Consider the following 27,307-nt stretch of genomic DNA (forward strand, 5'->3'; position numbering starts at 1 on the left):
ATCTGATTCATCCTGCCTCTCCAGCTTGTCTCTTCCTACTTATTTCCCCAATTCTGGATTATAAATGCCTAGCTACTGAGCTGGCAAATGCTGATCTCTCCTTAAAGGGCAAGAAAGGAAGAGAAATGGAGCCAACCAAGACTCAGTTCCTTGTAACAGCTGAGGGGAGGGAAGAAGGGAGAAAGTCACACTAATAATTTTGTCCCCATCATATATCAAATCACCAGAGTGAGCTTGTGTCATTTTGAGTTATGGGTGCTTTAAAAATTTGCATCTGTGTCCAGAAAAGCAGTAGATAAATTTGCCCATGATGGTGAAAGGAGACTTCAGGGTATAAATATTCTGATGCAGCGTTATGGATGCCTCCCAAAAGTCAAAACAATATCTGTGTTTCAACTTCCAGACTTCTTTAGTGGATCAAGCCAAACTCCCAAATGGGTTTTTAAACTTGAGAAACACCAGGCTTGTTTGTTTCCAACCACATAAGCACTCTTGAATTGAAAATAACACAGGCTGATAAAACAATATAAAAATTAATTAATATCTGTGCCTTCTGCCTTCAACACATTCAGCCCCGTGGCGGTTCAGACTCAAACTCTGTAAATAACCACTGGCTGGCCGCCTCCCTTACCCCTGCTCCACATGCACAAACAGCCTGCTAAGAGCATTTAACATCCCAGCCAAGAGCTTTGGCCCTGTCTCTGGAATCCATCCGGGCCGCCTCCCGCTTCCCCATCCTTCATCATGAGTCTCGCTTCTCCTCACTCTCTGACCCCGAGGGGAGGCTCTGATGCCAAGGCCCGCTGTGGACCCCGTTCTGGAGGTTGTCCGCGGCTCTGCGTCTGTCAGCTACAGGTCAGAGGCTCTTCTGGTTTTTGCCCTGACTCTCTGTTACCCAAGTGGATTCATTTGCCAGGGCTGCCTAAATCGCAGAAGTGTCTATTATTTGCTCACAGTTCTGGAAGCTCGAAGTCCAAGATCAAGGTGTCAGCAGGTCAGGTTTCTTCTGAGACCTCTCTGCCCGGCTTGCAGTGACCCTCTTCTCCGTGCGTCTTCGTGTGGTCCTCACTGTGTGCACCCTGGTGTCACTCTGTGTCCGAACACCCTCTCCTTAAAAGAACACTGGTCGGATGAGGTTAACCCTAACCCACTTGGACAGACTCGTTTTCACCTAATCTCCTCCTTAAAGGCTCCACCTTCAAATATATTCACATTCTAAGGAGCTAGAAGTTAGGGCTTCAACATCGTTGACTCATAGTTTGGAGGACCACAGTTCACCCCATAGCACCAGACTAGCTGCCTCGCTACCTACAGGCCCACAAATCTGCTAAAATCTCATTATGATTTTAATGTAGCTAAAATAATTTCTGCAGAAATTTCTACAGAAATTCCCATGGAGCTAAAGTCATTTCTATTTAAGAACTACAGTAATCTGGGGGGGACAAGGAAGGGACCAGATCATCACTGGTATTTGTAGAAAAAATAGTTAACTGAGCAAGTTAGCAGAGGCACTAATTATGACCCCAGCCATGTAGACATTGAAAACTTTGATTTAGAACCAGGGATCTGCTTTTTCTCCTGGCAGCATTTTTCTTAGCTACAATCTGCCTTGCTGTATATTCCTAGAAGCCATTTATTTAACAGGGAAGTCAATATGGCATCACAGAATAAAAAATAATAACAACTAACATATATTGAGTGTTTGTTTGCTCTGTCGCTGGCACTGAACTGAGGAGTTATCTGTCCACAGCAAAACCCTAAGAGGTTTCTATTGCCATCTTCATCTTACAGGTAAAGAGAAGTAAGGCTTAGAGTGGTGACATAACTTGCCATGGTCGTGTGGTTCTCCTGCCAGTTCAGTAATAAGTTACTGACCAGGTTTGGTCAAATCCATTTTTTCAATTGATGGTTTAAATCCAAACCATTTCAAAATATCTTTTAAAAAGTGGAAGGAACTACTGTATATTACAGGGAGCTATATTCAATGTCTTGCAATAACCTAAAATGGAAACGAATCTGAAAACAAATATATATATATATATATGAAAGTGAAAGTGTTAGTTGCTCAGTCATGTCTGACTCTTTGCGACCCCGTGGACTGTAGCCCTCCAGGCTCCTCTGTCCATGCAGTTCTCCAGGCAAGAATACTAGAATGGGTACCCATTCCCTTCTCCAGGGCATCTTTTGTTTGTGTGCGTGTGTGTATCACTTGCTATATACCTGAAACTAACACAACTTTATAAATCAACTAGACATCAATTTTTTTGAAAAAAGTTTGAAATGGGATTAATTCACAACTTTTCTCAGTTTCCTCATGAGGGATATTGTGGCAGTTAAACCAGATTGGGATGGCAAATTCAGATGCCGTTAAGGGCCAGACAGTTAACATTAGTGAGTGACGTCAACCCACAAATAAAATGAGAGGGTGGTGGAAACTGAGGCCTCAGAGCAGGCAGATCTCATGGATAAAGGTAGTTACACAGCTCTTGGCAGTTGCTGCCAGGTAGAGCAGTGGCTTGGAAAAGGCAATGGCAACCCACCCCAGTACTCTTGCCTGGAAAATCTCATGGGCAGAGGAGCCTGGTGGGCTGCAGTCCATGGGGTCGCTCAGAGTCGGTCACGACTGAGCGACTTCACTTTCACTTCTCACTTTCCTGCATTGGAGAAGGAAATGGCAACCCACTCCAGTGTTCTTGCCTGGAGAATCCCAGGGACGGTGGAGCCTGGTGGGCTGCCGTCTATGGGGTCGCACAGAGTCAGACACGACTGAAGCAACTTAGCAGCAGTAGCAGCAGCAGAGCAGTGGCTGCTGGGCCTAGTTTTGCCAAATCTTCTCCTTTTTCTCAAGAGATACTAGATGTTTGTGTCAAGTCTAAAGAATTTTGAATCTTGGCAACTAAATTACTTAAAGCAACAACAGAGACTTGCAGACTTGACAAAGCACACCTACAAGCTAGAAGGGTCAGGATTTGTAGCTTCTGGACCAATGTCCTAAGAACCTTTCTGAATTTTCCAGAAGGTTCTTCTAAAAATATTCCCTGCCCCCATATACTTTTACTTGATTCAGGTGGGTTTTCTGAATGGACGAGTGAGCTCCCAGGGGTTACCTGATACCACCACAGTGTCCCACCACCCCACAGAAGCAGAGGAGTCATTGGCAGGATGCCCACAACTCAGGGAGGAAATGTAACATCCTGGCCGCCCAGCTGAGGGATGCCCCATACAGCAAGGGAGTGGGGCAATGCTATAAAGCAGATGGCCCAGAGAAAACCTCCTTCCAGACCACCACCTTCCTGAGGGCCCGGAACCAGGTCTTCCCACCTGATTCTCCCCAGCCCAAGCACTATGCTAGACGCAGAGAAGAAATGCAATGAGGTCGGGAGGGATGTAAACACAGTTACATTTCTGAAAAGTAATGGTGGTGATGATATGGAAGACAGATCTGATTTGGGAGACCTCTGGAAGCCTGAACTGGTGCAGTGGAAGTGAGGCTGGAAGAGGAGGCAGCAGGTGGGAAAAGGCATGGTGGAGCCCAGCTTCTTCATGTCTCCAAGGGCCATGCTCTCCACTGTGCCTTCAGTCCATGGCACTCTTTTCACAACCAAGAGAGGGAAAGGGTACCAACTGGGTGATTGACCCTCCAAAGAGTCCAAGTGAGTGAAAGTCACTCAATCGTGTCCGACTCTTTGTGACCCCATGGACTGTCCATAGAATTCTCTAGGCCAGAATACTGGAGTGGGTAGCTTTTCCCTTCTCCAGGGGATCTTCTCAACCCAGGGATCAAACCCAGGTCTCCCACATTGCAGGTGGATCCTTTACCAGCTGAGCCACAAGGGAAACCCAATAATACTGGAGTGGGTAGCCTTTCCCTTCTCCAGGGGATCTTCTCAACCCAGGGATCAAACCGAGGTCTCCCATGTTGCAGGTGGATCTTTTACCAGCTGAGCCACAAGGGAAGCCCAATAATACTGGAGTGGGTAGCCTATCCCTTCTCCAGTGGGTCTTCGCAACCCAGGGATCGAACGAGGTCTCCTGCATTGCAGGCAGATTCTTTACCAACTGAGCTATCAGGGAAGCCAGCCAAAGAGCCCAGGGACTCTAAATAAGTCCATGTTACTATACCCTGTCTTCAGTGGATCGCCTTTGCACAAGAACTAGATCCAAGATGGTGGTTTGGGTTTGTACATAATTTTTTTCACTCTTGCCAGTTTTATTTTATTTTTTATATTTTACTGAAGTATAGTTGATTTACAGTATGTTTAATTATTTAATTTTATATGACATGTTTGGGGGCTAAATATCAAATATCTTTCCAACCTATAAACCAAGCTGGCAGGGACTTTCCTGGTGGTGCCGTGGCTTGGACTCTGTGCTCCCAGTGCAAGGGGCCTGGGTTCTATCGCTATCAGGGAGCTAGATCCCATATGCCACAACTCAGACTGGGGCAGTCACACAAAATATTAATAAATATTTTAAAAAGCAGGCTGGCAAAGCTAATAGTTAGGATATTAAGTGGAGACTATAACAGAATCCTTATTGGACTTATTGGGGGAGCCCCCTTGAGTGATAATATCTGCAGATTAACTTGAGGGTAAACCAGGCTTTAAGCTGTTAATTCTCTAACCTCTGAGAGTGTGCTAAGTCGCTCAGTCGTGTTTGACTCTTTGCAACCCCGTGGATTGTAGCCCACCAGGCTCCTCTGTCCAAGGGATTCTCCAGGCAAGAATACTGGAGTGGGTTGCCATTTCCTTCTCCAGGGGATCTTCCTGACCCAGGGATTGAACCCACATCTCCTAAGTCTCCTGGATTGGCAGGCAGGTTCTTTACCACTAGCGCCACCTGGGAAGCCCAACCTCTCAGCAGGGACCCTGTTTGTGAACAGTCCCTTGAGTTTGCTACAAGGAGCAGGGTTGCCTAAAAAGGCTTTAATTTCTGAGAACTGGTTCGGGTGAGCCCAAACAAACCATTTTCAAAATTGCCTCGGGCCTCCAGTGCCTTGTAAAACTCATTTTCAACACAAGCGTGATCCTTTTTGCGCTCATTTTTGTGCATTTGGAATCTGCCTCCCACTTCATATAAAATTCACCTTTGAGAATCGAGCAAGAGATGAAACACCTAGTTTCCCATTTACCTTCAGATACTGTCACTGAGAAAGGCTTTTTTCTTCTTAAAAGGAGGTCTAAGACTCCAGAGCATATAGCAGATCATAGCTGAAAAGTTGTTGCAGCTTCACACTTCATGGGTTATGCATATGTATATACGTGGGTCTGCAATTGTGCACACAAGCACAGGTGTCTATGTGTGTATGTGTGTGTGTACATGTGTGTACATAAAAGTGTGTGCATGTGACAGGCAGGTATGTGTGTCCATGTATTGTCCCAGTCTCAAGAGGATCCTTGCCCTTCTCACTGTGGACGCCTTAGTGAGCAGAAGTGATTAGTAACAGCCTCGTATAGAGCTTTATTCACATCCCAAATGTGCTCCTTACTGTTATGTGTTCTTGGGAAAATTATTTACTTCCCTAAGCTTCATTTTTGCTATCCAAAAAATAAAGATTAAAAATAGGAGAGGACATATGTATACCTATGGCTGATTCATGTTGATGTATGGCAAAAGCCAACACAATACTGTAAAGCAGTTGTCCTCCAATTAAAAATAAATAAATTTAAAAAAATAGTGCGTACTTTATGTAGGGTTTCTGATTGTTAGGTAATATATGTTAAAGCACAATCAAGAGCACATAATTAGCTCTCAGGAAATGATAACCTGCTATTATTATTGTTGTTACTCCTTCCTACCACATGCTTACAGGGAGAGAGCAAGCTATGTATTTTTTTTTTTTTTTTTCTCCAGCCCAGAGTGCTGTGAGTTTCCACTTCTTCTCTACCACATGCTTGCCTCTGAGATCACCCAGGGTTTTTATCCCAGGGTTTTTTTGTGGACTGTCTGAACCCAAGGTGGAGCTCAGAGGCACTCAGTTCTTTCAGAGTCTTAATCCTTGTCCATCTTTCAGAGGTTCTGCCGTGCAGGGCACCCTCTGCAGAACTTGGTTATCACAGCATCCCACAGGACTGTGCCCGGAGCTTTTCCTGTCTGAAAGGAGAACCGCCCCATCCTAGCTGACCCAGAGAGGCCCTATAAACCCCTCATGACTGTTTGCTGAACTGCCCTGGGCTGGATTCAGTGTCAGCCTCAGCTTTACGTGTCTCCAGAAACCCCACCACAAAGCCTTTATTTGATCTGCTCAGTGTGAGCTCAGAAACCATCTTGAATGGGAACCTCCAGGAAAAAAATTTCCCCTCTGAAAATCTTGTTTTTTTCCAATATGTCCTCAAGTTTCCTGTTTACCAATCCCTGAAAACAAGAGATCTTTGGAGGTGGTGGTAAGGTAACTCGTTAGGCAGATAACCTCTGAGGTCAGAGTGCTCATTGCATCACTTGCTAGATTACTTGTACGTTTTCTAAGTCTCAGTTTTCTCCTCTGTAAAGTGGGGATAATATTATACTTGCCTCATGTCCCTGTATTGTATGAGGATTGAATGAGGTGATACCTATGAAAACCAAGTGCTTGACTCATCAGTTTAGCTGTCATGATTAATATTATTGTGGCCATGCTGGTGGGGAGAGCAGTGGAGTAGAGAGGGCATGGGGAACACTCAACAAGACATTGAGGTCTTATTTTTGAGCTCCCTGAACATCTACCCCTGAGAGGCACCCAGACAAACTTTCCTTACTTGGGAAGGTATAGGAGTTGGACAGGGGAAGGCAAGACCAGTGGCCTCAGTGAGTTTGAGGAAAATAACTCATAGTTCAAATGGTAAACTTTCTCTTTTCCAGTGAATTCTCCTCAAAGAGGAGATCAAACCAGTCAATCCTAAAGGAAATCAACCCTTAATATTCACTGCAAGGACTGATGCTGAAGCTAAAGCTCCTGTTCTTTGGCCACATGATGCAAAGAGCTGACTCATTGGAAAAGACCCTGATGTTGGGAAAGATTGAGGGCAGGAGAAAAAGGGGGCAACAGAGGATGAGATGGTTGGATGGCATCATCAATTCAGTGAACATGGGTTTGACCAAACTCTGGGAGATGGTGAAGGACAGGGAAGCCTGGCATGCTGCAGTCCATGCGGTTGCAAAGAGTCAGACACGACTTAGCAACTAAACAACAACAACTCCTCAATGAGAGCAGCCAAGAGAGGAGGGGAATGCCCCTGCTACCATTGCTTCTAGAGACCCTAGGACCTGGCCCTTCCATCTGCCCCAAGAAAGAGAAAGCTGGGGCTCTGGGGCAAAGATGAGCCACCACCTGGAGTTGGGTGAACTGGGGTGGGGTCACATCCTGCTCTGCTCCTCCAAGCACCCGGGTGGGGCTTCCCATCCAGAGGAAGCAAGTCCCATCAGCTAATCCTTGGGTGGGGTTTCCCAAAGCCAAGTGTTTAGAGGCAAATCATTGTTCTGAAGTTCCGCTAAGTTTTAATGACCACCATGCTGAGAACTTCTCAAAGAACAAAGTGAGATTTTTTTTTTTTTTTTCCAAACCCAAAGGGAGCCAACGATTAAAAGAAGTATCTAGCTGAGTCTCAATTCCAAGACTTGAACAAGGAAGAGACTTTAGACACAGAGGGACCCAGGCCCTAACCCCATTCTTTCACTGTGATGAGTGAAATTTTCACAATGGGTCCATGTTTTGTATATAAGATGGTTGTTGCTGTTCAGTCACTAAGTCATGTCCAACTCTTTGCAGCCCCAAAGGGTGAGGTGGGCATGGAGGTGGGGCTGGTGAAGGGTCAGCCCTGTCTTTGAGGCACACAGGGTCTCACCGCCCAGATGTTTTCTATCTGGTGACCGCACCTCCAGGGGTTTGATGGCAAGTACCTACAGCCACTAGGACTTGCCTGCCTCTGGGAGAAAGGACCAATCACAGCCTGTTTCTTCAGCATCTAGAGTGAATCAGCTCAAAAGTGGGACTGTTAACTGCTACCAGCCTGGATCCTTGGACTCGTCCTTCAATAGAAATTGATTAGAGGCCAGATGAGAATTGTAGGAAAGGCTTTACTGGGACTCCTGCTGCACCACAGGGTGATAACAAGGAACAGGTGCCGTTGCTGGCTCCCTGAGAGGAGCTGCTTGGGTCCTTAAAAGGGGTAACAACAGGGGTGGGTCCATGGGTTGGACAGGAGGCAGAGCTAAGGTGGCCTGCCCATCCCCTTGGTGGTGCTGTGTGTGGGGGATCGTGCTCAGCACCCTGCCTTTGCTCCTGGCATCTCAGAAATGACAGTGTGTGGCCTTTTTGTATCTTATTGTTCATAATTGCCCCAAATGTGCAAGCGTGCAGTTATTTTTAGTTCCTTATTCTTTGTTTCTGTTGCTTGAAGATTTGTCCAGGGGCAAGCACTCCGGTAATGGGTCCCGGGTCCCAGCCCTTGTCATCACCAGCCCCCTTCACACCCTTTCCTTTGTGTTTCTCTTTTCTCCTTTGAGCGAACTCTGCTTTTAACTAGGCCCCACTCTGAAGCTCCCCCTCTAACCTGGCTGCCCCCAAACTAACATTGCTCATTTAACAGACACTGGCGGAGACTGACTGGGCATCAGGTCCACTCCCTGTCCACAGGTCCTTATGGTTAGTTGCTAAGGGCTTTCTAAGGCGGCATGAAGGAGCCGATTCTATCAGACAGACACGCTTAAGGGCTTTTCCTGCTCAAGCCCAAAAAGTAGGGCTAATGACCAGGGATGTGAGTTCACAGCAGAGGGAGGAGGTGGAAATGTCACTCTAGAGGCTCTTTAGTTCTTCTTCCCTTTCAGCCATAAGGGTGGTGTCAGCTGTATAACTGAGGTTATTGATATTTCTCCCGGCAGTCTTGATTCCTGTTTGTGCTTCATCCAGCCTGGCATTTCGCATGATGTACTCTGCATATAAGTTAAATAAGCAGGGTGATAATATACAGCCTTGATGTATTCCTTTCCCGATTTGGAACCAGTCTGTTTTTCCACATCCAGTTCTAATTGTTGCCTCTTGACTTGAATATAGATTTCTCAGGAGGCAGGTCAGGTCGTCTGGTATTCCCATCTCTTTAAGAATTTTTCACAATTTGTTGTGATCCGCACAGTCAAAGGCTTTGGTGTAGTCAATAAAGCAAAAGTAGATGTTTTTCTGGAACTCTCTTGCTTTTTTGATGATCCAGCGGATGTTGGCAATTTGATCTCTGGTTCCTCTTTTCTTTTCTAAATCCAGCTTGAACATCTGGAAGTTCACGATTCATGTACTGTTGAAGCGTGGCTTGGAGAATTTTGAGCATTACTTTGCTAGCGCGTGAGATGAGTGCAATTGTGCAGTAGTTTGAGCATTCTTTGGCATTGCCTTTCTTTGGTATTATAATGAAAACTGACCTTTTCTAGTCCTGTGGCCACAGCTAAGTTTTCCAAATTTTCTGGCATATTGAGTGCAGCACTTTTACAGAGAGAAGCTAAAGGCAAAGGAGAAAAGGAACGATATACCCATTTGAATGAAGAGTTCCAAAGAATAGCAAAGAGAGATAAGAAAGCCTTCCTCAGCAATCAACACAAAGAAATAGAGGAAAACAATAGAATGGGAAAATCGCTCAGTTGGGTCCAACTCTTTGCAACCTCATGGACTGTAGCCCTCCAGGCTCCTTTGTCCACAAATTCTCAGGCAAGAATACTGAAGTGGGTAGCCATTCCCTTCTCCAGGGGATCTTCCCGCCCCAGGGATGGAACCTGGGTCTCCCTCATTGCAGGCAGATTCTTTATACTGTCTGAGCTACCTTCTATATCACACACCCCAGTGGGAGGATGACAAGGAAGGTGTTAATCAGTTGTTTCTGCTAGTGGTCTTAGCTCCTTCTATCTCTCTGGGCATCTCTAAACATAGAGAAATCCTAGAGTTTCAAGATCTGTATTTTTTTGTATAACATGATCCTTAGTACAAGTCAACAGCAACATCTCATACTTAAAAGGAGAAATGGTCTGTTCTAAAGCTGGAACAGAAGTGGTTCTGTTGGGCTTTCTGAAGTATGGTGCTAACTGGACTGTATGGGAGATTTAAGGGATTTTCAAGGGCAGTTTTGATCATGCAGCTTTGTGCCTTTTGTCTTTAGAACCGAAATCCTTCATGAGATGCAGCTGACCTGTGTAATAAGCGCTGAACACAGTGGAGTCAGAGAGTGGCCCCCAAGGAAAGTATGGGCCGTTAAAACCTGCTTAGGAGACAAAATTTAAAGGGTAGAATTTGTTTAGAGGATAGAACACAGATTTATCTAAAGGCCTTGCTATAATAGGAACTGGAGGTGGGTAGGAAGTGGAGGTGGGTGGGGATGGCAGGTCTGAAAGGGCTCTGTCCGTCCTTTCCTAAGGCTAGGCTATGTTATATTAGTGTAATAAACAGCCCCAGGCCTATGGCTTAAAATAATAAAGGTTTAGTTCTCACGCATCTGACATGATGGCCCTTATGGGTTGGCCATATCTGTGCTTTGTGTTACTCTCTTAGTTGGGCCTTACGCTAACAAAATTGTCACCGTCTGGGACACTGCCTTTCACCCTTTTGGAGGGGAAGGGTGCCCTGGAGGGTCTGTCATCAGCAGTTAACTGTTCCAGCCTGGAAGTGATCGATGCCACTGCACCCATACCCGTCAGCCAGAACTAGTCACATGACCTCACCAACTCTACGGAGGTTAGGAAGTGAAATCCTGTTATGTGTCCACGAGAGGAAGGAATAAGGGGGAGCATTTGGCGAAGAGCACTAGTGACCCCCTCAGCCCCCTGCTTTGTCCAACGATCTATCTAAAATCTCTGTGGATAGATGGGCTAGAGCAGGGGTCCACTCTCTTGCATATAGGAGTCTATGCTGACTTGTCTTTCTCTCTTTCTTAGTCTGCTTTCACCTCGTGACACACGGTGATTCCAGGGGGTCTGGGCACAACCGGCACCCTCCCGTGCAGTGCTCCCCTTTCCCTCTGGGCCTTGGACCCTTCATTTTTATTTATTTTCAGTACTAGCCAGGATCAGAATTAAGGAAGTCAGCCCATGTTCCCTGGATGCCATCAGTTGCTTCTTCACCAAGCCTCCTTCCTTTTTCTTGCACTATCCTGTCAACAATACATGTATTGTTCCCAACTGAAATCAACAGAGAAGGGCCAAGACAATCAGCAGAGTGCACCCTGGGAACAGAGGCCCAGGGATGTGGGCGCCAGGGAACTGGAAGCTTGGGCAAAGGGATGTATTTTTCTGACTGTGAAGCTAAATAAGGAGGTATATAAAAAGCAACAACAACAAATTCATGGCAGATATGATTTATTGCTGCAAGATCTTTATAAAGCTCTCCCTGATGGAGTATTTATAAGAATCCCTTAGCTACAAGTAGATGAGTCTCAGTTTTTCCACTACAGAGAAAGGCAAGGTTATTCTCTTCTGGGAGAGAAAGGTTATTTTTTTCCTGAAGGTTTGATCCAGCCTTTTAAAAATGGAATAAAAATAATATAGTATTGCTAGGGATTGTATGAATAATATAAAATATGGTTTTTTAAAAAAAATTGTAAGTAAGATTGAGCAAAGGGAGAAGGGAAGCTATAAAAGTGGTTATTTGAAAGTACAGTAGGTAAAACTACACTATGTGAATTACATATATTCTATATTATATATCAAATTATATATTGAGAATACATATGAATTGATGTCTCATGTCTCTTTCTTATGGCCATATATCCTGTAATAAATATAGTATTGCTTACGAAAGGAATGATTGTAGCAGAGGAAAGATTGTTCCCAAAGTGGGATATAATATATAGAAATGGAAATTAATACTTGTAAATGAATTATATGCAACAAAGGGAATTATATTTGCATAGTTAAAGATAAAAGTGCTTTATTTAAATGATTTTAATGTATAATTTTGGTGATAGATTATATCGTTCAGCTACTGTTAGAATAATGTTGCTTGACAAATCATCTCAAAACGGAATCACTTTTATTATCATGCATATGCAGTTGAGCTGGGGATTGGCTGATCTAGACTTGGCTGAGCTTCAAGGTGCAGACCAGGTTCAAGTCAATTCCCCATGACTCTCATTTCCTTGCAGATCAACTGGGGCATGTCCTTCTCATGCTAGAGCAGAAGAGCAAGAGGGCAAATGTCACCACACAAGCCCATTTCAAACCTTTGCTTGCATGATATCCACTAACATCCTATTTGCCAAGGCAAACATCAGTAGGACAGGGAAGAAAATTTCTCCCACAGTGGGAGAGAAGGGTGCCAAATATTTGCTGAACAATAATTCACATTAGGGACTTCCCTGGAGATCCAATGGTTGGGACTTTGTGCTTCCAGAGCAGGGGGCACGGGTTCGATTACTAGATGGGGAACTAAGATCCCATATGCCACACAGCACAGCCAAAAAAAAGTCAAATTATTCTATAATTAAAAATCATATATTTGTCCATGCCCAATATCTGTGTCTCTCTGCTGGCCAGTTCCAGTAGGTACCAACAGTGGCTTAAACCAGAAAGGGTTTTAGTTAAATGCAAGATATGTCTGGGAAATAATCTGTTCATGTGGAAACAAGATTTCTTTCCCAGAAATGTGCATTTAAGACAAAGCCCACAACTTTCCTGAGAGGAAATTGTAGGGCAAGTCATCAAACTTCTCTGACCCAATTTCTACAACCCAGTGAGAGACAACTGTTTACACTCTGCAATAAATTATACCCCATGGATCTTGAGTAATCCATGGTGCACATTTCCTGTGAAATGAAACTCTCAAGGATTCAGAATATAAAATAAGGCAATGCAATCAGTACTAACATATTAAAATTGAATTAATCTCATATTAGTTTATTTAAAGTGTCATGTAATTGCAAACTACTCCTATAGTTTCACCCCTGATTGTCCAGTTGATCCTTAGAAAAATGCCAAAGTATAACAATCTTTCCTAGATACATCTCTGGTTTCTTGACTTAGCACAGAGGCTGGAAATGCACGTCTCATGAGCCAAATCTGGCCAATGCCTGTTTTTTTTTTTTTTTAAATAAAGTTTTATTGGAACCCAGTCGTGTCCATTTGCTTATATGTTATCTCTGGCTGCTTTCTGTCAATAATGGCAGCTTTAGAAGCTGCAACAGAAGTGGTCTGACCACAGAACCTAAAATATTTACTAGGTGGCAAACAGAAAAACGTTCCAGTTCTCATTTAACATAATGCTTGACAGTTGAAATGTCGAATTTGGGTGATTCACACAGGTCTGGCATGAATATTGCCCTTGAGTTTTCCTTAGGGAAAATTATACAAGAAAATCAATATTGTAAATTAATATTAAATAGTTTTAGTCTGTTCTAAAAAATAATCTTTTTAATACTTTAGGCTATGAACACTCATATCCCAGTAGGCAGTTGTTATACCAGTTATAAAATTTGTATCTGCTTATTGAAGTAGACCCTGAGAAACTCTACTAAGTGTTACTTTCTTAGCTTTTAGGAAGATGACTTGACTTGCAGTATTGTTTTTAAAAATAACTGGTCATTACTTCAGACTTTTCACTATTATAGACAATTCCACCTCCATGCACACACATAACTGCATTTAAATTAGTGTAGTTTTACTATATTGTGATGTGGGTATTTTCAAACAGAAGCCCCTGATATCTTTTTGGAGGCTGGAGAGAGCAAAACCTTGTCTCTTGCCAGATGTCTCCTCTCAGAGCCTGTCTGACAGCTTAAGAAAAAAGGAACTAACATGTATTAAGACTTGGGGAGAAACATATATAGATTTTAAACATGAGTATAAACTCAGTTCTTTTCAGCAGGTGTGTAGAATCTAGGACAGTAAATAATCTGGAGTCATTTCTATTGGGTATTGAATTAGATTCAGATGGACAGATTTCTGTGTTATGGGAGTCACTTTAAGCCCCACATAAGACCTCAGTATGAGGCTTGGATTCTAGAGGAGTTCATTTTAATGTCTTCTCCACTCTGGACTAGGAATAGCACTTTCTATAACATACAAGATATATATATATATATATATATATATATATCCTGGGGTTAGGGCTTCCCTGGTAGCTCAGTCGGTAAAGAATCTGCCTGCAATGCAGGAGACCTGAGTTTGATCCCAGGGTTGGAAAGATCCCCTGGAGAACGAAATGGCAACCCACTCCAGTATTCTTGCCCGGAAAATCCTATGGACAGAGGAGCCTGGAGGGCTATAGTCCATGGGTTGGCAAGAGTTGGACATGACAGCGATTAAACCATAACATACAAGATTTAGATGACGACTCCAAACTTGGAGATTAGGTGAAAACAAGAGGTGCTGACTGACCACATTTCTGAAAGGAAGCTTTCCTGTTAACTGCCAGGCAGGTGAACTATGGATAATCACTGATTTCCTTTACACGTCACATGGACTTGAAAGCTGCAAAATAGTTTCCATCCATGCCAACTGAATGCACTTGGCTCAAATGGCACTAATTTTTTTTTTTCAGGAGTTGGGTGGGAGAGTGTGCTGCTAACACGAGATGATATAACCTCAGAGGCCATAGCATCATCCAGCGCAGACATGACTGTCAAGGTAAGGCATCCCTTGTCTAGTGTGATTCTCTACGTGCATCTCTATAGCAGGGGTCCCCAACCCCTGGGCTACCAGTAACCTCCTATCAGATCAACATTGGCATTACATAAAAAGAAAGTAAATGTAGCACACTTGAATCATCCTGAAACCATCCACCCCCCACTCCTTGTCCATGGAAAAATTGTCTTCCACAAAATTGGTCCCTGGTGCCAAAAAGGTGGGGGACCGCGGCTCTAGAGGAAAGTGAGCCTATGGCAGATTTCTGGGGGTAAAATGAGTACTGCCCCTCACCCCACTAGGGTTTTCTATTCACTGACCTCAGTGGGTCAACTAGAATAAGATTTGCTGAAATTTGGGGCCTGTATTAGGAAATCACCTGAAAACTAGAATCCAAGACTTGGGATTTCCAATGGACTGGTTGTAGGGTCTTCAGTAAACGTCTACAGGTTGACTGTCTGCAACTGTAACCCCATGGGGATAGCAAAGCAACTCTGAAAATTCTGAGCTGAGAAACTCAGGCCCCACTGTGCATTGTGAAGAAAGGTCAGAGGCATAAAGTAGCTTTGATCTTGACTCAAGATTTCCACTGATCTCAGCGGGAAGGCAGCACATGGCGCACTCCAGACGGAACACGCTAATGGCCAAAGGTTTACAAAATGAGTCATCTGGAAATCAACCTAATTATCGCTGTTCAAATTAAATGCATGAATTTGTAATCATTGCCTAGATTAAGGAGTCTGTAGCAAAATATATCAGACACAATTACTTCCCTTCTATTACTGGAATAGACACAAAGGAACAGTCTTCCTCTCTTGGAATTCTGTTTATACAGGGAAGCCTGGCGTGCTGCAGTCCGTGGGGTCGCAAAGAGTCGGACACAACTGAGCGACTGAACTGAACTGAATAAAGACTGGGAGTGGGAGGGCTTTCTAACATTTTTGCTTGAATGAATAGAATTTAAATAAATGCCACGTCGAAAGTTTTCTTGGAAAATGGAAATGTAATGTCCTTTTTTAATATTGAGATATCACTAGAGATTTCACTCTGGATTTTTTAGTAGAAGTTGTACGAAAGAATATACAGGATGAATTTATTCAAGCTTTTCTTTGTAATGTGATGGCTGAATTTGTGTTATCTGTTAAAAATGTTAGAGAAAGCAAAGAAAAATACAATCATGAAATGTATTATAAGATGGAAAAATAGCCTGTTGGTTAAAGAAGTCAACTAATCTAGATAATAATTATCCAGTGCTAAAAATTTGTTTGCTTGTCATTATGTTTAGTTGAACTTATAAGATAAAAATATATATTGTAATGATGTATTGGTATTTTCCTAGCTTTTAGTGCAAAGTCTGAGAAGTTTGAGAAATCTTTGGCCGTGTTGAATTGAGAGAAGTAGATGCTGATAGTAGAATTTGATGGATTTAGATGTGCTATTTTGAAATTTGTCATGATTTTAAGAATTAGTTTCTGAGATGTATTGCTAGTGTACCTGCAGAGTTTCTTTTATAAAAGCAAATGGTGTATTTGGATATAAACAGATTTTGCCCAAGTCCCATTTTATAAGGCTACTGCATAATCAGCGTGCTCCTGGTATGAAGATCTTGACTAAAGTTGTATTTGGGTCTGTTTGATGTCATCCTCAACCTCTCTTTCTGTCTTTTTTTATTGAATGTGCATGCGTGTGTGCAGGCTTAGTCATGTCTGACTTATTGTGACCCCCATGGGCTGTAGCCTGCCAGGCTCCTCTGTCCATGGGAATTCCCTGGCAAGAATATTGGAGTAGGTTGCCATTTCCTTCTCCAGGGGATCTTCCCAACCCAGGGATCGAACTCGCATCTCCCAAGTCTCTTGGCAGGTGGATTCTTTACCACTGATCCACTTAGGAATCCTTTTTTATTGAATACCTGGGAATATTTTATAAGAATGCTGCTGCTAACTCACTTCAGTCGTGTCCGACTCTGCGAGACCCCATAGACGGCAGCCCACCAGGCTCCCCTGTCCCTGAGATTCTCCAGGCAAGAACACTGGAGTGGGTTGCCATTTCCTTCTCCAATGCATGAAAGTGAAAAGTGAAAGTGAAGTCGCTCAGTCGTGCCCAACTCTTAGCGACCCCATGGACTGCAGCCTACCAGGCTCCTCCATCCATGGGATTTTCCAGGCAAGAGTACTGGAGTGGGGTGCCATTGCCTTCTCTGATTTTATAAGAATAGAGGATTTTTAGTTCACAAGAACTGAATCTACTTAGAAGAAAGAACACTATATACTTTAAAAGTTAAGCAAGATACAAATATATTTAATACTCCAATAAGTCCCTATAAATATTAAGTTCCTTTATTAATGCCAATTTCTTCTCAATAAAGGATTCTTGAAACTTCTAGATGAATGTAATTTAGGGAAATACTTCTTTTAGATTCTTCTTCATTAGATTTCCCAATTATAAAAAATTATCAATTTTTTTTTCCTTTGGTACTATGCTTTTTCCTACCCCACACTGCTTTATATATCCATCCTGCTCTTGTGTCTTTTTTTCTTTTAATTTTTACTTTTTGGCTGTGCTGTGTGCTATCTGGGATCTTAGTTTTCCAATCAGGGATTGAACCCACACCCTCTGCATCAGAAGCAGTGTTTTAACTACTGGACTGCAAGGGAAGTCCCCCTCTTGTGTCTGTCTTAAAGTATTTTTTTTTTTCTGTGTCTATAAGTACCTGATCTTTGTTAACTACAGATTTGTCATCATATATTCATGTTACTTCATCATATATTCATGTCAGCTTCCCTGGTGGCTCAGATGGTAAAGCATCTGCCTGAAATGTAGGAGACCCGGGTTTGATTCCTGAGTCGGGAAGATCCCCTGGAGAAGGAAATGGCAATCCACTCCAGCACTCTTGCCTGGAAAACCCCATGGGTGGAGGAGCCTGATAGGCTACAGTCCATGGGGTCGCAAAGAGTCGGACACGACTGAGGGACTTCACTTTCATTCATGTCACTACAGGCTTCCCAGGTAGCACTAGTGGTAAGGAACCCACTTGCCAATGCAGGAGATGTAAGAGACGCAGGTTCGATCCCTGGGTTGGGAAGATCCCCTAGATAAGGGCATGGCAACCCACTCCAGTATTCTTGCCTGGAAAATTCCATGGGAAGAGGAGCCTGGTGGGCTACAGTCCATAGGGTCACAAAGAGTCAGACACAACTGAAACAACTCAGCGTGCATTCATATGTCTACAGCTCTTCCTGCTTCTAATAGCTATTTCATATACCCTTGTAATATCACCTATCCCTGCTTTTGGCCCTGGGAAAAGAAAATATTCTGTTAAAATATTTATTACAGTAAAAGTTGATCCATTGACATTTCCCAAGGGGAGTATCAGCAGAAACCACTAAAATTGTTTGGTTTCCTCCCTATTACTCTTCTTGCAATAGACGTACCTTTCTTCATGTGTAGAAGTTTTCTTTCTGAAAAAAGCACAGCATTTTTTGTGATGTCAGTGGTCTGAATGTGGTTTTGTCTACTATATGTAGCCTTTTAATACCATGTCTTATTTTGAAACGACAAAGTCATGCTTCTGAAAATATGCATGGCTCAAATGAGTGAATTCATTTATAAATAAACGGGTCATTCTGAGCAATGTTAAACTGTGTGGGCATGCTCAGTTGTGTCCAATTCTTTGTGACCCTATGGACTTTAGCCCACCAGGTTCCTCTTTCCATGGGATTTTCCAGGCAAGAATACTGGAACGGGTTGCTGTTTCCTTCTCCAGGGGATCTTCCCAACCCAGGGATCAAACCTGAGTCTCCTGTGTTTCCTGCATTGCTGGCGGATTCTTTACTGCTGAGCCTTCGGGGGTGTGGATTTGCAAAATGGACAGCTTAGAGGGAGTATACTGTATAGAGTGGATCCCCCAGTCCTGGGGAAGCCCAAAGTTGAACTAAGAGCATTTATATTTAAAACACCCTGTAGATGCACTGACACAGGTAAGAGCATCGTGTAGGCTTGCTCAACAATTTTAAATCACTATTAGTAGGTTGAATGGTGAATCCCTTCCTTCCCCTCGAAACCATGTGTCCAAGTCCTAAATCCTGGTACCTGTGACTATGACCTTATTCGGGAAAGGAGTCTTTGCAGATGTAAATAAGAAAAGAGTTTTGAGGTGAGATCATCCTGGGTTAACCAGGTAGACCTAAGTCCAGTGACACACTGGACTTATGCTGTTCTTATGACAGCAGAGGAAACACAGAGACAAAGGTTGGCGCTCCATGCAGCCCAAGGCAAAGAACACCTGGAGCCACCAGAAACTGGAAGAGACAAGGAAGGATTCTCCCCTAAAACCTTCAGAGGGAGCAGGGCCCTACGAATTCCGTGATTTTGGAATTCTGGCCTCTTGAATTGTGAGAGATGCAGTTTCTGTTGATGTTGGCCACTGAGTTTGTGGTAATTTGTTACAGCAGCCCTAGGAAACCACTATGCTCAGATCTACCCCAGAATTATACCTACTCTTCTAGATTGTCAAACCATAGAGGCCAAAAGCCAGTATTATACATGTCCATCACCATTTTCTTATACTATGCTCACTCTTAACAGGGCTTCCCAAGTGGCTAAGTAGTAAAGAATCCGCCTGCAATGCTGGAGATGCAGGTTCCATCCCTGGGTATTCTTGCCTGGGAAATCCCATGGATAGAGGAGCCTAGAGAGCTGCAGTCCATGGGGACATAAAAGAGTCAGACATGACTTAGTGACTAAAACAACAACAACACCCTTTACAAGTTGTTTTTAAATGTTCTTGTTTGAAAGAGCCATTAACCTTTTTCAGCCTGAATCACGATTCACTAGAAGAAAAGGGTCATCATATTTTGGGATGACTTCTATATTATGTTTTCATCTGTTTTGCTGCTTGTTTAGACATTGCTTTTAAAACGAAAGTATGGATCAATACTTTCTGAAACTTGCCTGACCGTGAGAATTGTCTGCAGCAGTATTAAATATACACATAAATAACTTCCCAGGCTCCTCCTCTCAAAATTCAGATCCAGAAGAACAGAGTGTGAGAATTAGCATTTTAAACAAGCGCTTGGTGATTTGGGGGATCAGTTTGGGAAAATGTTGTTTTGCATTTCACTAAAGCACTATGGGGTGTGGTCATATGATCCCTCCATTGCCCTTGGCTTTCTAGTTGTCCAGCTGGCTAAGACAATTGGCTACAACTGACTAAGGCTCAGAACTGCAATTTCATTTCTAGTCCCATCTTCTACTATGTCTGTCTCTGGATCCATCTTTGCCCTTTGCACCCAGCCTATTTGTAGCCAGAATGATCTTTTAAATCATTCTGCCAATCCATATGATCAGCAGTCCTACTCCTGGGCGTGTATCTGGAGGAAACTCTAATTTGAAAAGATACATGCACCCCCGTGTTCACAGGAGCACTATTTACAATAGCCTAGATATGGAAGCAACCTAAATGTCTGTAGCAGATGAATGGATAAAAAAGATGTGATACACACAAACACACGTACACAATGGAATACTACTTAGCCATTTAAAGGAATGAAATAATGCCATTTGCAGCGACATGGATGCAACTAGAGATTATTCTACTAAGTAAAGTAAGTCAGAAAGAGAAAAACAAATACTATATGATATCAGTTATATGTGGAATCTAACATATGGAACAAATGAGCTTATCAGTGAAATAGAAGCAGATTTATAGATACAGAAAACAAACTAACCATTACCAGAGGGGAGGAATATGGAGTTTGGGATTAATAAATTCACACCACTGTATAAAATAAATAACCATCAAGGACCTACTGCATAGCACAGGGAACTGTGCTCTGCACAGTTCAATATGTGAACTGTGCATATTCAATATCTTGTAATAACCTATAATTATATAGCCTAAAAGTATATGTGTATATATGTACATATATATAAAACTGAATATGTATTTACATATATATATAACTGAATAACTTTGCTATACACTTGAAACTAACACAATGTTGTAAATCAACTATACTTCAATTAAAAAATAAAGACCAAAAAAAGGCAAATCTGATAACATGCCCCTGCTTAAATCCTGGCCAGCCTTCCGGTTGCATTAGAACCAAAGACCTAGCTTAGGCAGGTGCTGTGTCTTTTAAAAACCCATGGCTTTTTTCAAGGCTTCCTTCCTCTTCCTCTTCCTTCCTCTCTCTCCCATCCTGGCAAACCCATCTTTATATTCAAGTCTCTGGCTCAGATGTTAGCCATTTCTGACCAGTGTTGTTGGTCACATGCTCTCACAGGCCCTAGTGTTTCTCCCACAGAGCCAGGCACATAAATAACCGTCAGTGTCTTTGAACAAGATTTGGTCTTCCCTGCCTGAATGTCATCTCTGTGAGGACCTGCATCCCAGCACCTAACTGAGAGTGTTAGTTATTGCATGAGCAAATATATGAATGAACAAATGAAGACACATCTCTCTAGACTGCAGTTACGGGAGGCCACTGGCCTTCCTCAAGCCTACTTACTCCCTTGTTCTCACCTGATAGTCTGTCTCTTCTACCTCCCTGCTTCTCTCTTATGCTAGAATTTTTTTTTTTTTCTGAAATGTAGTTGATTTACAATGATGTGTTAGTTTCAGGTGTACAGCAAAGTGATTCAGATACATATATGTGTGTGTGTGTGTGTGTGTGTATATATATATGTTCTTTTTCAGATTCTTTTCCATCTTGGTTATTACAAAATATTGAGTATAGTTCCTTATGCTGTACAGTAGGTCCTTGTCAGTTATCTATTCATATGCTGCTGCTGCTGCTACTGCTGCTAAGTCACTTCAGTCATGTCAGACTCTCTGCAACCCCTGAGACGACAGCCCACCAGGCTCCCCCATCCCTGGGATTCTCCAGGCAAGAACACTGGAGTGGGTTGCCATTTCCTTCTCCAATGCAGGAAAGTGAAAAGTGAAAGTGAAGTCGCTCAGTCGTGTCCGACTCTGAGCAACCCCATGGACTGCAGCCTACTAGGCTCCTCCGTCCATGGGATTTTCCAGGCAAGAGTACTGGAGTGGGGTGCCATCGCCTTCTCTGATTCGTATTCTACTTTCCTTTATATTTTGTTTGTTTTTCACTTCTTAGAGCCTCTAAATCACAGTTCTTTTTTTTCACAGTTCCTTTTTTAAAAACATAATTGAGCCATAATTTACATACCATAAATTTCACACATTTAGGTATACAATAATTTCTAGTAAATTTACCAATGATTACCATAATCCAGTTTAATAATATTTTCATCACTCCAGTAAGATCCCTCATCTATGCTATCAGTTTGCCTCCATTTCACCTCCAGTCCCAAGCAAACACTAACCTGATTTCTGTCTCTGTAGCTTTGCCTGTTCTGAACATTTCAGGAAAATGGAATTCTTCTGTGTCTGGCTTCTTTCGCTCCGCCTGGCATTTTTGAGGTCCATCCGTGTCGCAGTCTCTATCGGTGTTTCCTTTAATGCTGAGTAGGATTTCATCTCAGGGACGCACCAGAGTTTCGGTTTGTTCTCTAGTCCATTCCTAAGCCAGTGGACTTTGAAGTGGTTTCCACTTTTTGGCTATTACGAATAATTCTGTTACGGATATTCTCAAACAAATCTTTATGTGGATGCATATGTTCATTTGTTGTGGATATGAACCTAGGTGTGTAATTGCTGGGTCACGTGGTAAATCCGTGTTTAACTTTTGGAAGAGCTGTCTGATTGTTCTCCAAAGTGGCTGCCCCATGTTGCCCTCCCACCAGCAGTGGATGAGGGCTCTGACTTTTCCACGTCTTACCAGCGCTCGCTAGTGTCTGTGTTTTGGTTGTAACCATCCCATTAGGTGTCAAGCAGCACCTTACTGTGCTTCTGATGTACATTTCCCTGCAGGCTAGTGATGCAGAATATATTTTCATCTGCTTATTCGCCATTTGTATACAGTTAATTTTTCAATGGCTTGGTTTCCTTTATGTACGAGAGGGTACGTTCTGTTATTCTCTTATTACAGGTGTGTAGTCAGTGTTTTCTGAGTAAGGGACCCTCTTCTTAACGATGAGGGGAGGGGGTTCAGTTCACATTTCCCCTTTAGGATCACTGACACCTCTCCCACCAGTGCCCTGGGAGGAAGTGGGAGTGTCTCATCAATCTTTTCTTTCCATTTCTTTCCCTTTCTTTTCTCTCTCTCTCTCTCTTCTGTCTGCTTATTTTCCTCTTACATCTCAGCTTTTTAAATATCATTTTTAGCCTATCAATGTTATATTTTTTATTGTGGTAAAATACACATAACAGAATTTTACACTTTTAACCATTTTTATGTAGCATTATGTCATTTGTACTGTTCTGCAGCCATTACCACCATCTACCTCCAGGAGTTTTTCATTATTCCAAACTGAAACTCTCCACCCATTAAATACTAATTCTCCATTCCCTCCTCTCTTCAGCTCCCAGCAACCACTTCAGTGTTACAATTTATATGTAATAATACCTAGCTGTCTTCTCAAAGGCAGCTTTTAAATACATCCTGCTAAGAACTCCGGAAGTTGGTGATGGACAGGGAGGCCTGGCGTGCTGCGATTCATGGGGTCGCAAAGAGTCGGACACGACTGAGCGACTGAACTGAACTGAAGAATAAAAAGCAAAAAAAGATGGCTAAACCTCAACTTAACATTTTAATATCCTCTGGACAAGGCAACCTAGAAAGGCAGTCATTTTACATGCATACAAGAACAGTGTTCCAAAATAAAGTTACTGGGAGGCGGCTGCATGCCAGCTTTTAAAGGACTTTGCTGGTTACAGAGCTTCTGTTCTTCTGAGGAGTAACCTGCCCAGCGCTGGCATCCTGGAAGTGTCTTGCCTTTGTTCAGCTGGCTCATTGCTGAAGCCACCGATATAGCACCTGTCTGGATCCGCATTGTTTTCTCAAATTGTGTTTATTTGATGATTGTACAAAACGACATCAATCCATGTTAAAAGAAGTATCTCTTGGGCTGATATAAAATGATTTGACTGCCATTTGAAATATACCAGCTAATTCCCAAATGCCGTCTTCACTTTACTCTTACATTTGTTGCTGTTTTTCAGCCGCTAAGTTGTGTCTGACTCTTTGTGACCCCATAGATTGCAACACGCCAGGCTTCCCTGTCCATCACTATCTCCCAGAGTTTGCTCAAATTCAGATCCATTGAGTCAGTGATGCTATCCCACCATCTCATCCTCTGTCATCCCCTTCTCCTCCTGCCTTCAATCTTTCCCAGCTTCAGGGTCTTTTCAAATAAGTCAGTTCTTTGCGTCAGGTGGCCAAAGTATTGGAGCTTCAGCTTCAGCTTCCTTCCACTGAATATTCAGGGTCGATTTCCTTCAGGCTTGACTGGTTTGATGATCTTCTTTTATATACAGACTAAAAACTATTTGCAAAAAGGAGCACAGAACATTCTGGTACATACCTCAGATTTTTTCTCAGAAAGACATCTTGTACTTATTCACATTGCTAAAAGATAAACTGAGCCATAGTAAGAATTTTAAGACGTTGAGCAAAATCCCATGTGTGTTGGGCAGCATCAAACTGGAAGCGGTTAGTGGTGCCCTGCCCAGAGGAGCTGAGGAGAGACTTTTATAGAGAAAAGATGGGAGCAATGAAAGGAAATTGATCAACTGGCTGTAACTTAAAGCGTCACTGGCCATTTGCATTGTTTGGGGTTTTGATTTCATAACCATTAGGCATTTACAGGCTTAAATTTTGGTTTGCTGCTGGAATTCTCCATGGCAATAGAGCCATCTCTGTCCCTTGGATTCCTTGTTTAATTCATTTAACCACATAGATAATATTTTTCAGTTGTGCTTAGGCAAGAAACAGGATGGCTATCAGTTAGGCAAGTGAGGGCTGCCAAACTGTTTGAAAGGGGTGCATTTCCTAACCAAGGACATGGCAGAACCACATAAAAAGAGGATGTTGCCTCTGTATATAAAACTTACTGCTGGGAGGTGACTGTTCTCCTGGACCGACAGATGTTCTCTGTTACAAAAGGGGAAAAACATTTAGGCTCTTCCGGTGGTGAATAGAGGCCACAGGTTACAGCTTTCTTTGGAAGTTGCTTTTAAAAAGCCATTCTACTGAGGACCTTCTGTTGCCAGCCGTGCTAACTGGTTGTCCTTTGTATTCGCTGATGACGACATAAAGGATGATTTGTGCAGAGGCTCTGTACAAAAAAATACATTTGGGACCAGCAGTCCTTTCTACATCGGGTACATACACAAAGATGGTTCTAAATTTGCTCCCTTGCCAAAGAAACTTTTTATGGCAGATTTTTGTCGCCCTTGAAACTATTCAAAGTGCTGGAACTCAAAGAGGGTTGGCATTGAGGGTGGGGGATGAAAGGCATTCCAGGACTAACTATTGGCTCAACGTTTACCATACCCCTTCTACGAGGATCACTGTCTTATCTTTTTTTAATATACATTTTGCATTATGTCAAAGAATAGTGCAAAAAGGCCCTGGTGCACACTGTGGTGTAACAATATTGGTTACTATCAGTCCTGTGTGTTGCTCCCTATGTGTCAAATAAAGTGAAGGTCAAATAAGTGAAGTCACAATTCATAGCTCTCCTTATGTTATATGTATAGATAAGGACTATTACCACAAATGAAAGATCTCAGGCACCTTCTTCTCTGTCATTTCATTTATTCATCGTGTTCTCCTACTGATAATAATAACTAATATCGACTGAGCGTTTGCTATGAACTGAGTACTGTGCTGGGCCCTTATGTGTACCATCTCATATAGTCCTTCAAATGGTCCTGCAAAGGAGGAACTCTTATTCATCCCATTTTACACATGTGGTGACTAGAGCACAGTAAAGTTACATGAATCATCCAAGATTTCAAAATGAGCATTGGAACTCGGGTGAAAAGGCACCTTATAACCTCTCTATTGAGTGTTGATGAATGCAAATTAGTTTTACCATCAGCTAAAGCAGAGTAGCCCCAACCTTGAGGCAAGAGAAGTTATGCCAGATAATACACTGGACAACCAGTTAGATTCAAATTTTAGATAAGCAACAAGTAGTTTTTTAGTATTTGTATGTCCCAAATATTGCATGGGACATACCAAGAAATTGATTATTGGTTACCAAAATTTAAATGTAACTGGCTGTCTTATGTTTTAATTTGCTTAGTCTGGCAGCCCTAGGCAGGAGGGGTATTGCAAAAGAGGTAAAGAAAAAGGCTAATCCATTTGATTACCGTGGTTTGAGATTATTTGCGGTTTTATATTTCTTCTGTTAGTGTGACTTTGTTCATTTCAGGATGATAATGTATTAAGTTCATTATATTAAGCTTTAAATCAGACAGATATGCAGGTTCAGTCTGTACAATAAACTGATAACTGATCAACAGATCTCTCCTGATCCACTTTTTCCCGTTAGAAATAAAGGGTTCCAAACCCGACCCATGCCGAGATCAGTACCTCACTGGTTTCTCTATGAAGTGAAAGCACGGGAAATGCTGCCCCCGGTTTGTTTCTCTTGAAACAAAACAAAAACAAAACAAAACAAAACGACTTTTCCTCAATCTGGGCATGTTATGATTTTTCTGAAGTCTGTTCTAGGATTTTCACGTTAGCTGGGCTATCAGTGATTTCATTGTCTATAGAGAGCTTCATCCCAAGTTTTAAAATGATGAAATGTTCTTGTACTTTTAGCAACTTTATTGCTTGGTAAAATTCCCTTCTCTCTGGGTGGTCACCTCCTGAAATAGATGACACTGGCCTACATAGGCCGAGCAAAAGTCCTAACATATTCACAAATATTTCCTGAGTACATCAGTGCATTTCCTCCGATGCACATTTCTCGCATTCCATTGGTGGGAGCGACTAATGATGACAAAGCTCTAGAATAGTCTCTGTCCTGTACGTCAGAGCCCCTTTGCAGATAGACCTGTCTTCCCATGAATGATCTGCCCCAGTCTATTTAGCTTTGAAGCAGGGCTCATTTGCAGTTACCAAAACGCAGAACCGCTGTCAGGAACCATCGGTCTTTGGCGCTCTAGGAAGGTTGCCAACTGGTTCCCATTAGGCAAGAATTTGCCTATCCGTTTAATTTATGAATAAATTGCCATTAGTGTCTGAGAAGTTTTGGAATGGTCACAAGTTATTCCTGAAAAACAAATTATTCATGTGGCCATTTCCAATAGGCTTTGTCCTTCTGTCTAGTCTCACAGAGGTCTCATAAATCTTTAGGGTAATTATAATTCTCAGGAAGTATCTGTTGGATTCATTGGTAGAAAAATCTTGCTTCATTATATAAGCACTTCAGATAGTTTAAGTGAGCATCTAGAGTCCCTCTTGGTAAATCATCAATGCCTTCCTTTTCTGTGTCTTTCTTCTACCCATCTTAATGACCTTCCTCCTTGCTTTTTTCTGTTGCAGTGACTACTGGTAGTTAACATGAAGAAAATCTGATACACGTGTAAATTGTATAAAAAAACAGAAAATGTGCTCAAACTAGGTGATGGCTGCATTGGCTAGAATAGGATGCAAGGTGATTTATACACCAGAAATTGGGCTGTTTTGATGTCATTTGAGCTTACTATTGTTGCAACAATTGTTCCTTCTTCAGAAATGAGCCAGTGGAGATGTGACATTTATTTCAGCTCAACATTATCATGTATATTTCTGAAAAGAAAAAAAGTGTCAGTAGCCACAATTCCCATTCCCTCTCCCAAAGGGCTCTGTAGAAGGTAAAG

The 27,307-nt window shown here is 42.5% G+C and overlaps 1 protein-coding gene across 3 annotated transcripts in view; it reads left to right on the top strand.

The window, feature by feature from the left end:
* The window catches only part of PALM2AKAP2 (PALM2 and AKAP2 fusion), a 512,284-nt gene that overhangs the window by 343,282 nt on the left and 141,695 nt on the right, over positions 1-27,307 (top strand). For all 3 annotated transcript variants that reach the window (XM_055579286.1, XM_055579284.1, XM_055579285.1), the window contains one exon: positions 14,486-14,571. In XM_055579286.1, the coding sequence (XP_055435261.1) occupies positions 14,486-14,571 (86 nt within the window). The remainder of the gene's footprint in view (positions 1-14,485; positions 14,572-27,307) is intronic.

Source organism: Bubalus kerabau, chromosome 4 (assembly GCF_029407905.1).
Source record: "Bubalus kerabau isolate K-KA32 ecotype Philippines breed swamp buffalo chromosome 4, PCC_UOA_SB_1v2, whole genome shotgun sequence".
Taxonomy (NCBI): domain Eukaryota; kingdom Metazoa; phylum Chordata; class Mammalia; order Artiodactyla; family Bovidae; genus Bubalus; species Bubalus kerabau.